The sequence below is a fragment of the Orcinus orca genome, chromosome 18, assembly GCF_937001465.1.
Source record: "Orcinus orca chromosome 18, mOrcOrc1.1, whole genome shotgun sequence".
Lineage (NCBI taxonomy): Eukaryota > Metazoa > Chordata > Mammalia > Artiodactyla > Delphinidae > Orcinus > Orcinus orca.
The window spans coordinates 78,278,619-78,290,596 of record NC_064576.1 but is presented as its reverse complement, the minus strand read 5'-3'; the positions used below and the strand labels follow the sequence as shown (position 1 = coordinate 78,290,596).

The following is an 11,978-nucleotide window of genomic DNA, read 5'->3' as shown; positions in this document are numbered from 1 at the left end:
AAATCTTTGTTGAACACCTGAAACTAATGTTATGTCAGTTATATCTCAATTAAAACATGATAATCCTGAATGAATTAATACACGGGATGTGCTTTAGTGTAGATGAAAAAAGACTTGCCATGAGTTAATACTTGAAGATGGACAGACGGATATGGGGACCTTTTCATATTATTTTCTTTCTACTACAGAAAATTTCAATCGAGTCAATTTTTTTGAAAAGTTTCTAAAATCAAAGTGTACTGTACACAGAAGAAATAAAGTTTGAGGAAAATCTTTAGTTGAGCACCAGATAAAGTTTCAGACCACATTAAGGGAAAAACACAATCATGACCATGAAAAGTTCCTACATTATTGCCAAGTTTATATCATAGAATTCAAGTTAATGGGTACTTAAACTTGTTACACTCCAGGAGAGGAGGGTGAAACTAAAAACAGGACTCTCGATTTGACAAAACTCCACCAAGGTTTCAATTAAAATGGTGCTTATAAGATGCTCTTCACTGTGGATTGAAGAAGTTGACTCTAACTTCAAGACATTTAACACTCAGAAGGAGAAAGAAAGATAATTGTTGATTTTAAGGAATTGGCTTAGGGTGGCCAGAGAGTAAAGTGCTTACGCTGGGACAGGGAGACCCAGATAATCAAAATACAGAGTCTGGTTATTGTTAAAAATTGACAGGGCAGCTTTCCTTCCTTGTGTCTCACTCACTGTTTTCAAATTTCACCAGATTGATTTCTAAACAAATACTTGCCATTTGCCTTTCGTGAAGTGCTGTTCAGACACCCTTTAGAGGTCTGTAGGCTAAAGATTATCCTAGACATTACAATGCATTTATCTCAACCTCATCCTAAACTCCAGAATGCTGAAAACATGTCTCACCTGCTCTCAAATTCTGAACTCAGTGAAATGTTGAATGACTTACACAAATGTTTTAAGATTTTTAAAATTCAACTGGTAATAAAAGTTGAAAACTAGAAAATCTAGAAACAAAACAGGTAACGTACCGTTGCCCTCTGACGATTGTACCATCTGGGAAAATGCTTTCTTCTTGTCCATCAGCAAACAAGTTTTTGACAGTCTGATCAGGAAACGTGATTTCTTTTCTTCCATCTGGGAAATGTTTTTCTGTAGAAAAAGGGGTTACCATAAATATTTTATTTTTAAAGAAAGGAAGAATGTAATAACTGAGAGGGCACAGCAGGTTTTCACCTATCTGTCCGCTTGAGAAATGTAAGACTTCCAGTCCTTCTGGGTACGTGGTGTGGGTGGTGTGTGTGGCTGCGTAGTAGTAGATCTGCAAAGACACAGAGTCAGCACTGCCTCCTCTTCAGAGGTGTTTACGCTACGGACAAAACACGCCCTTGGAAACCTACCACTCTCCCATCCGGCATGACCTGCTTGACATCACCGTTGAAGAAAGTGACAGTGACCGTCTTTCCATCTGCACTCGCTTCTTTTCGGGTTCCATTTGGAAACAATATAACACGGCACCCATTCTTATAAACTTTTTCTATCTACAAAAAAAAGAAAAACCAGGACTATCAATATGTAAAACTTCCTGAGACCACATGACAAAAATATCCCTAATACTTTTAATTGCCTACTTTGACATTTTTCATAATAAAAATTAAAACATTTCTCAGAGGGAGAGAAAAGTTAATAAGTTCATAATAATCAGCTTCACCTATCTACACATCACTGTTCTTAGGTCACCTGTTCCCCCAAAACAAACTTTTTTTTCAAGCAAACTGCAGACATCACTTCTCCTGTAAACATTTCAACAGGTATCTCTAATGGAAGTATTTTTAACATAACCAAACCGTTATCATCCCTAATAAGCTGTAATTAATTCCTTCATCATACCATAACCATATTTTCCATAAATGCACACAAAGAAGGCCTTTTACAGTTTACTTGAATCAGGATCAAAACAAGATCCACACACACTTGATGTGTCTCTCCCCTCAATTTCTAATGGTCCCTTCCTTTCCCCCTTTTTTAATGACAACTGTTGAAGGAACTGGGTCACTGAATATGTAACATTTCCCACACTCTGGATTTGGCTGATTGCTTTTCCATTATAGTGTCATTAAACATGTTCCCATATCACTTTTTCCTTAAAAAACCCAGTAGTTAGCTCTCGAGGCTTGATTAAATTCCAGCTGAATTACTCTGACAAGAGTACTTTTTAGGTGCAGCAGTGGGCCTTGTATGGCAGCACGTCCAGAAATCCAGTAGGTATGCGCTGCCTCCTGACCTCAGCACTGAGTGGGTGGCATCACGAGATCCGTCAGCCTTTCGTCTAAGGTTTTAGGAGCCACTGATGACTACCTAGACCCTCGTGTCATCAGAAATTGTAAACTGGGGATTCTCTAATTTTCTCATTCCTCTTCCATTCATTAGCTGCGATTCTTCTTCTAAAAAAGAAAACCTTCCCTCGTCAACAATTTGTTATCCTGAAGTAGAGTTTGTACAGGAAGAGCCTAACAACTTACTTCTGACTGTTGGTCTTGTCCTTCACTCATTCCTCAAGATTTGCAGTGAACTTTGGCCTTCTGATTTCTATTAAAGTGGATCAGATTAGAGTACTTGGAAAAGTACATGTTCTATAAACCCGAGGAAAAATTCCCTCATCACCTCCTCAGTAACCCTGTTTATGTTCCTCCTCTTGTCATTTTCACTTTTTAGCTGGAACACCCAGCCAGGCCGTTTTCCCACTCAAAACCTTTCCTAAGCACAGGAATAAAATTGTCAGGCTGGGGGTGGAGAGCAGCTGATCCAGGAAATATTTAAGGAAGCCTGCAGGAAGGGTAGGGCTGAGAACTGAGGTTTTGAAAAGTACCAAGGATTACCAAGGCTTCTTAGCTATGTCTGGAGAAAGAACAAGAGTTTAAGCAACTGGATTTTATTCCTCCTTTTGTTGCATCATCTCTAAATTAGAAATGGCAGCTAAATGCATGCTGTCCATTTAGTATTTTCATAGGGTCCCAAGGTTCAAACCGAGTCATGTGCCAAGGTCCTCAGCCCCATCAAGTCTTGAAGATCAATTATTTCAGAATCTGTTTCAACTCTTTTTTTTTTTTTTAAACTTTTTTTTTTTTTTGTGGTACGCAGGCCTCTCACTGTTGTGGCCTCTCCCGTTGCAGAGCACAGGCTCCGGACGTGCAGCCTCAGCGGCCATGGCTCACGGGCCCAGCCGCTCCGCGGCATGTGGGATCCTCCCGTACCGGGGCACGAACCCGTGTCCCCTGCATCGGCAGGCGGACTCTCAACCACTGCGCCACCAGGGAAGCCCCTCAACTCTATTTTAACCCATGTTCATTTTTTATAGTATTCATTGGTTTAAAGAAAAAAGTTTAACCTTTCCATCAGGATGGCTGATTTCTCCCTGAATTTCTTCTTTTTCTTCTTTTTCATCATCGTCTTTACATTCAGGATCTAGAGAGTTCACTGGTTCAGGTGGCTCCCTGGGTAAGGCTGTCTGTAAGGACAAGAGGCTCTCCGTCTGTCCTACATTACATGTAATAAAAATCTCAAGCAGCTAAAACTTACACTTAGTCCAAAAGCCAGATTCCACTATTACAGGATTCTAGTATGACTAGTATTTGGTGTTGTATAGAAAACATTTACAATGTTAAGTAAAAAGCTTCCTTTATAAATGGTTTAGAAACTTAAGCCAGTTAACCAGTCAACTTTAAGCCTGAATAATATGTTTAATATATAAAAACATAAAGAGATTTACTTGTCCTTTATCCGAATTGCCTAAATCACGAGACACAGACTTGGATCTTCGAGATGGATTGCCTGTTAGAATATAATTACCAGAGTTAGTTTTATTATTTAATTGAAAGTTTTAAGTTTACTCAATACTATGGTCAAACATCTCCTTAGTTCACTCTTTTGTGAACTGCCATCCTTTACCCATTATTTAAGGAAGTCTTAGTACTTTTCGTTATTAATTCCTAGGAGTTCTTCACTGTATAAATTCAAATACTTAAGTCTGATGACCAAGAAACGCAAAGTATCTGTTTTTTGAAAGTGTACAATCTGGAGAAAGGTGCTCAACTAACCTAACAGATGGACCCAAAGGTATTTTGGAGACAATCACCAGGACTTTAGTTAGAGGGTAGGAATGGGGTACAGATAATAGAAGCATCCAGGAATACACATAGAATTTGGCTTGAAAAAAAATAACTGGGTATTTAATTATAATCTAGACCTAATGGCTGTGGTCTAAACTTTTTAGATCATGACCAACACACAAATCATGTACTGTACACGTTCATACATTATAAAATAAGCATGTATGTGCATACACACAGACACCACCAACAACAAAGTGATATTAAAAATACACTGAAGTTCTAATATTTTCTTCTTATATGCCAATGGGTATTATAAACACTCCCAAATTTGAAGGGTTTCAAGCTCAAGTGCCAGGATCTGACTTAAGTGTTAAACACTAAAATGGATGTTGGATGCTCCAGGGAGAATAGACTAGAGAAGAAGAACAGAGGCAGAGTCCAGTCAGGACGCTGGTGGGCGACTGTGGAGACGGCAGTGTTTGTACTGTGTCAAATCACTGACCCGTGGGTCCCAAACAGCCGAGTGCTAGCAATGTCATATGGTTCAACCTACTTAATTCAGAAAATACCAACATCAGGATTAGTTTAGGGACTGATGGGAGTGGGGGGTTAGGATACAAGAAAAAAGGGATCAAGGAGTGCACACAGATTTGGCTAAATGAACACCTTCCTCCACCTCACAGGCACAAAGAACCACAGTGCAGTCTGAGCTCCGTGTTACATCATCTCTAAATCTTACAACCAGCCTCGTAGAAAAGACTAATAGCCTCATTTTATAGGTGAGGAAATCAAAGCTGAGAGGCTAAATAACTTGCCAAGGTTGTCAACTAATAAAAATCAAGTCAGGGGCTTCCCTGGTGGTGCAGTGCTTGAGAGTCCGCCTGCCGATGCAGGGGACACGGTTTCGTGCCCCGTTGCGGGAAGATCCCACATGCCGCGGAGCGGCTGGGCCCGTGAACCATGGCGGCTGAGCCTGCGCGTCCGGAGCCTGTGCTCCTCAACGGGAGCGGCCACAACAGTGAGAGGCCCACGTACCGCAAAAAAAAAAAAACAAAAAAAAGTCAAGTCAGAACCAGTATTCGAGCTCATCAAGCTTAATTCTCTCAGCTGTTTGTGAACGTCATGAACAAGCCTCTGAGCACATTCTCACTGGGAGGAACAGAGGGGGATGGGTGTCCACCACTGTGAGCACCTTATAAAATGACATGTCAAAATTAATAACTAATGCTGGAACAGCTAGATACTTTAGGAGTATATGTTTATGACCTCAGGATAGGTAAAGACTTAAGGCAAGAAGCACCACCCATAAAGGAAAAAGGTGAAATTCAACTACATTAAAGAACGAAATCTGGGAACTTGTAAAGGTGAAGTCAGCATCATGGCGGCTAAATCATTCCTCTTTCCTCTCCCTTAGCCAGACTCATGAAGTCAAAAAGGGAGAGGATGCAAATCAATAAAATTAGAAATGAAAAAGGAGAAATCACAACTGACACCACAGAAATACAAAGGATTATAAGAGACTACCACGAACAGCTATATGCCAATAAAATGGACAACCACGAAGAAATGGACAAATTCTTGGAAAGATACAATTTTCCAAGACCGAACCAGGAAGAATTAGAAAATATAAACAGACCTATCACAAGCAATGAAATTGAAACTGTAATTTAAAATCTTCCAACCAACAAAAGCCCAGGACCAGATGGCTTCACAGGCGAATTCCATCAAACATTTACAGAAGACCTAACACCCATCCTTCTCAAACTCTTCCAAAAAACTGCAGAGGGAAGAACACTCCCAAATTCGATCTGCAAAGCCACCATCACCCTGATACCAAAACTAGAAAAAGATATCACAAAAAAAGGAAATTACAGACCAATATCACTGATGAATATAGACGCAAAAATCCTGAACAAAAACTGGCAAATAGAATGCAACAACACATTAAAAGGATCATACACCATGATCAAGTGGGATTTATCCCAGGGATGCAAGGACTCTTCAGTATATGCAAATCAATCAATGTGATACACCATATACACAAATTAAGGAATAAAAACCATATGATCATCTCAATAGATGCAGAAAAAGCGTTTGACAAAATTCAACACCCATTTATGATAAAAATGCTCCAGAAAATGAGCATAGAGGGAACCTACCTCAACATAATAAAGGCCATATATGACAAACCCACAGCCAACATCATACTCAAAGGTGAAACACTGAAAGCATTTCCACTAAGATCAGGAACAAGACAAGGATGTCCACTCTCACCACTATTATTCAACATAGTTCTGGAAGTCCTAGCCACGGCAATCAGAGAAGAAAAAGAAATAAAAGGAATATAAAACTGTCACTGTTTGCAGATGACATGATACTATACATAGAAAATCCTAAAGATGCCACCAAAAAACTACTACAACTAATCAATGAATTTGGTAAGGTTGCAGGATACAAAATTAATGCACAGAAATCTCTTGCATTCCTATACACTAACAATGAAAAATCAGAGAAATTAAGGAAACAATCCCATTTACCATCGCAACAAAAAGAATAAAATACCTAGGAATAAACCTACCTAAGGAGAAAAAGACCTGTACTCAGAAAACTATAAAACACTGATGAAAGAAATCAAAGATGTCATAAACAGATGGAGAAATATACCATGTTCTTGGATTGGAAGAATCAATATTGTGAAAATGACTATACTACCCAAAGCAATCTACAGATTCAATGCAATCCTTATCAAACTACCAATGGCATTCTTCACAGAATTAGAACAAAAAATTTTACAATTTGTATGGACACAAAAGACCCCGAATAGCCAAAGTGATCTTGAGAAAGAAAAACGGCAATGGAGGAATCAGGCTCCCAGACTTCAGACCATACCACAAAGCTACAGTAATCAAGACAGTTAGGGTATTGGCACAAAAACAGAAATACACATCAATGGAACAGGATAGAAAGCCCAGAGATAAACCCACACACACATGGTCACCTTATCTTTGATAAAGGAGGCAAGAATATACAATGGAGAAAAGACAGCCTCTTCAGTAAGTGGAATGAAATTAGAACACTCCCTAACACCATACACAAAAATAAACTCAAAATGGATTAAAGACCTAAATGTAAGGCCAGACACTATAAAACTCTTAGAGGAAAACATAGGCAGAACACTCTGTGACATAAATCACAGCAAGATCCTTTTTGACCCACCTCCTAGAAAAACGGAAATAAAAATATACAAATGGGACCTAATGAAACTCAAATGCTTTTGCACAGCAAAGGAAACCATAAACAAGACAAAAAGACAACCCTCAGAACGGGAGAAAATATTTGCAAAGGAAGCAACTGAGAAAGGATTAATCTCCAAAATTTACAAGCAGCTCATGCAGCTCAATATTAAAAAAAACAAACAACCCAATCCAAAAACGGGCAGAAGACCTAAATAGACATTTCTCCAAAGAACATATACAGATTGCCAACAAACACATGAAAGAATGCTCAATATCATTAATCATTAGAGAAATGCAAATCAAAACTACCATGAGGTATCACCTCACACCAGTCAGAATGGCCACCATGAAAAAATCTACAAAGAATAAATGCTGGAGAGGGTGTGGAGAAAAGGGAACCCTCTTGCACTGTTGGTGGGAATGTAAATTGATACAGCCACTATGGAGAACAATATGGACGTTCCTTAAAAAACTAAAAATAGAACTACCATACGACCCAGCAATCCCACTGCTGGTCATATACCCTGAGAAAACCGTAATTCCAAAAGAGTCATGTACCACAATGTTCACTGCAGCTCTATTTACAATAGCTAGGACATGGAAGCAACCTAAGTGTCCATCGACAGATGAATGGATAAAGAAGATGTGGCACATATATACAATGGAATATTACTCAGCCATAAAAAGAAACATAATTGAGTTATTTGTAGTGAGGTGGATGGACCTGGAGACTGTCATACAGAGTGAATTAAATCAGAAGGAGAAAAACAAATACTGTATGCTAATGCATAGATAGGGAATCTTAAAAAAAAAAAAAAAACGGTACCGATGAACCTAGTTGCAGGGCAGGAATAAAGAGGCAGACATAGAGAATGGACTTGAGGACATGGGGTGGGAGGGTGAAGCTGGGGCGAAGTGAGAGTAGCATCGACATATATACACTACCGAATGTAAAATAGTTGGCTGTTGGGAAGCAGCAGCATAGCACAGGGAGATCAGCTCCGTGCTTTGCGATGACCTAGAGGGGTGGGATAGGGAGGGTGGGAGGGAGGCTCAAGAGGGAGGGGATATGGGGACATGTGTATGCATATGGCTGAATCACTTTGTTGTACAACAGAAACTAACAGCATTGTGAAGCAATTATACTGCAATAAAGATGCATAAAAAAAAAAAACTAGGTAGTGAAAGAAGACAATGCGATACATACAGTACAACTCTATTCAGAAAGCTGAAAAACAAGTAAAACATTTTTTTAGGGCTGTACCTATGAAAGGGAAAAGCAATGTAATATAATCATGGAGGGGTCAGTTCTGGGATGCTGCTAATCTATTTCTTTATCTAGGCAGTGGTTACCCAAGTATTTCCTTTATAACTGCCAAACTGCATATGTTATATCCACTTTTATAAATTTAATTCACAGAAATAATTTCTAAAAATGCCAGGTAGATCTTAAAGACCCAGTTGTGGAAACAAAAGTTCATGGGAGAAAATAGCATATTTGTGACCTGACGATTGAGAAGGGTATCTGTCACAAAAAGCAAAAACCATTTTTTAAAAAAATTGATTAACTTCAATATTAAAAGGAAAAACATGTATATAAAAAACACAAACCAGGGACTTCCCTGGTGGCACAGTGATTAAGAATCCACCTGCCAATGCACGGGATACAGGTTCGAGCCCTGGTCTGGGAAGATCCCACATGCCGCGGAGCAACTAAGCCCATGTGCCACAACTACTGAAGCCCATGCACCACAACTACTGAAGCCCGCGCGCCTAGAGCCCGTGCTCCGCAACAAGAGAAGCCACTGAAATGAGAAGCCCACGCACCGCAACAAAGAGTAGCCTCCGCTCACCGCAACTAGAGAAAGCCCGCGCACAGCAACGAAGACCCAACAGAGCCAAAAATAAATAATTTTATTTTTTTAAAAAACCCACAAACCAGGCTTCCCTGGTAGCGCAGTGGTTGAGAGTCCGCCTGCCGATGCAGGGGACACGGGTTCGTGCCCCGGTCCAGGAGGATCCCACATGCCGCAGAGCGGCTGGGCTCGTGAGCCATGGCCACTGAGCCTGTGCTCCGCAAGGGGAGAGGCCACAGCAGTGAGAGGCCCGTGTACCGCAAAAAAAAAAAACAAAAAAAAAACCCACAAACCAAAAAGCTACATACAGATTGGCAGAAGATATTGGCAGTGCTTACAAATGACAAAGGATTAGTATGCAGAATGACTAACTTCAATACAGAAAAACATACACATACACAAACACACACACAGAGTTTTAAATGGGCAAAAGAAATGAACAGGCAATTCACAAAAGAGGAGACCCAAATGTCCACTAAATATGAAAAGATGCTCACATTACCTCATCAGTAACCTGGGAAATGCATATTACGCTGACCCACCATTTCACACCCATCTGACTAGCCAAAATTGTAAAGTCTGAGCAGATCAAGTGTTGGCAAGCACAAAGAGCATGTTCTGCTGACAGTAAAAAAAGAAACTGGTAACCGCTTTGCGAAGGGAAAGCCTCCTAAAGTGGCACAAACCTGATGTGACCCAATATCCTACTCCTGACATGTGTCAGAGAGAAACTCAAATGACCGAGACTTGTTCTGCGGCCCTTTTCATTCTGTGACAAACTGGGGGAAAACCTGAATGCCCGCCAACAAGAAAATATACTGTGGCAAATACACATGGAATCTGTACAGCTAGAGTTTATATGTATTAATGAGGCTACGTCTTAAAATACTGAGAAAGCAGCAAACTGCAGAGGGATGAACTATGAAACAACACTATATTGATTTACGGACACAATGTAGTAAAAGAATGAAAAGTAAGAAAGGGAATGCTGTCAGGGTGCACATTAACTGGGAGTAGGATACACAGGGGCTTCAATTACATTTACAATGTTTTATTTCTTAAGTTGGGTGTAAATTCTCCACTCTTTAAATTCCTGAAATATTTTAAAAGAAGATCATGCAACTGTCTTACCTTGTGTTGGCAAATAGGTTTTTTTGTACTTTTCTACCTGGGTTCCTGAAGAAACTTGACTCTTTTGAAATCGAACTGATGACTTCTATAGTATGAGAAAATTTTGAATATAAAATTAGTATTAGTTTACACGTTAGTACAAGGAATGAAACTAACAGAACTCAGCTTGCAATGGGAATGTTTTAAGTTTGTTCATTTATGCTGTTTTCGTTTACTGCTACAGGCCAGAGCGAACAAGCTGCTACTAGGAATGAGCTACACACACACGCACGAGCCGCCTCTGGAAATACATGCAATCCTCAAGTGAAGGCATAACAGACCATGTAAAACAAAACAGGTTTTTGTGACTGTTACCAGAGCGGCCAGAGGAGAGGACATGAACTCACGGTCAGACAGCAGAAGACTGCTCACCACTGCCCCTTCCGCAGCCCCCAGATTTAGAGGTCAAGGTAGATGTCCTCCTTGCTCCCCACCACCACCTCCAACCAGACCCTCCTTCTCTCCTCCCTAGCCACCCCTGCCCCAGCAAGTCTCATGTCCGTGGACCCCGCGTGCCAGAAGAAGCCACCCCAATACCTTAGCCGCCATCTCTACACCTGTTCTCTCCCACCGTGGCCATGCGCTCCAATGGACAAAGTCTAGAACTAGTCATTATCAGTATCTGCGATTATTAAGAACTGCAAAAGTATCAATTTCAAAGCATTCAAATCCAGAATGTGGGACATAAATAAAAATTATCCAAAAAGCCAGTGCCATTTAATAAAGTGCCGAAGTATTTGGGGTGAGTTGCCACAATTTCTGCAATTACCTTCAAATGGTTCAGCAAAATACCTATACAGCAGTATGGCAAAATGTGGACAATGGCTGGATCTAGGTGGGTACTCAGGTGTTCATCAAACTATTCTTTCAACTTGCTCTATTCGGGGCAGCTTTCATAATAAAATGGGGGGCAGAATTCCATCTTCTAACTACCGTGTCCTGTCCTTCCAGCTCATCCCTCTGAGACCCTCACTCCAACAATGCTTACAGCCCACACGGTCCCACAATTCACTGATCCACATGTTTTCTGTGTCCCCCAAAACCTATGCCCTCCTTGAGCAGCCTGAATTCATGGTGCACTGCAGGCACTCCTGTTGTATTTACATACTGTCAACTTCCAGCCCCTCTCACTCTGTATGATTGACCTGGATGACCACACCTCTGCTAAAATATCAATATTACTCTCCACCACCCTACACCCAAAGAGCTGAATAAGGAAAAATAACGCAAACAATTCCCACTTGAAACATATAATCGCTAACCTACATGGGCCCCTAGCGCAGCCCAGGAGTCAGACCACACTTCGCCCTTTGCTCTACACTCTCGTGGACCCCGATCCGCCCCTCCAGCCTCCCAGAGTGGCCTCCATCCTCAGTCTCAGCAGATGTCCGAGCCTCCATTCCCCGAGGGAAGCCAGAGGGTTAGGGGGGAATGTCCCACCAACGGACCCCACACGTCCAGCCCCAGGTCCACGGCTGAGGCCCCGTCACCAGACACGGACGTCGAGCTCCCGGCCGGGCGGGCGCCTCCACTCCCCCAAACCCGGTCTCCTCTCCTTTGTGCTCGCAGCTTCGGCAACCCGCCCACTCTCTCCTGCATCCGTATCTTCCTACTGAATCAATCCTACCAA

The 11,978-nt window shown here is 41.1% G+C and overlaps 1 protein-coding gene across 3 annotated transcripts in view; it reads right to left on the bottom strand.

The window, feature by feature from the left end:
* The window catches only part of CENPJ (centromere protein J), a 57,881-nt gene that overhangs the window by 2,609 nt on the left and 43,294 nt on the right, over positions 1 to 11,978 (bottom strand). For 2 of the 3 annotated variants that reach the window (XM_012537420.3, XM_033409410.2), the window contains exons 12-17: positions 10,310 to 10,394; positions 3,744 to 3,805; positions 3,363 to 3,482; positions 1,375 to 1,515; positions 1,211 to 1,295; positions 1,006 to 1,126 (exon numbers count right to left, since the gene is read on the bottom strand). In XM_012537420.3, coding sequence (XP_012392874.1) covers positions 1,006 to 1,126; positions 1,211 to 1,295; positions 1,375 to 1,515; positions 3,363 to 3,482; positions 3,744 to 3,805; positions 10,310 to 10,394 — 614 coding nt within the window. The remainder of the gene's footprint in view (positions 1 to 1,005; positions 1,127 to 1,210; positions 1,296 to 1,374; positions 1,516 to 3,362; positions 3,483 to 3,743; positions 3,806 to 10,309; positions 10,395 to 11,978) is intronic. The other variant, XM_049701245.1, reaches the window with a different exon arrangement.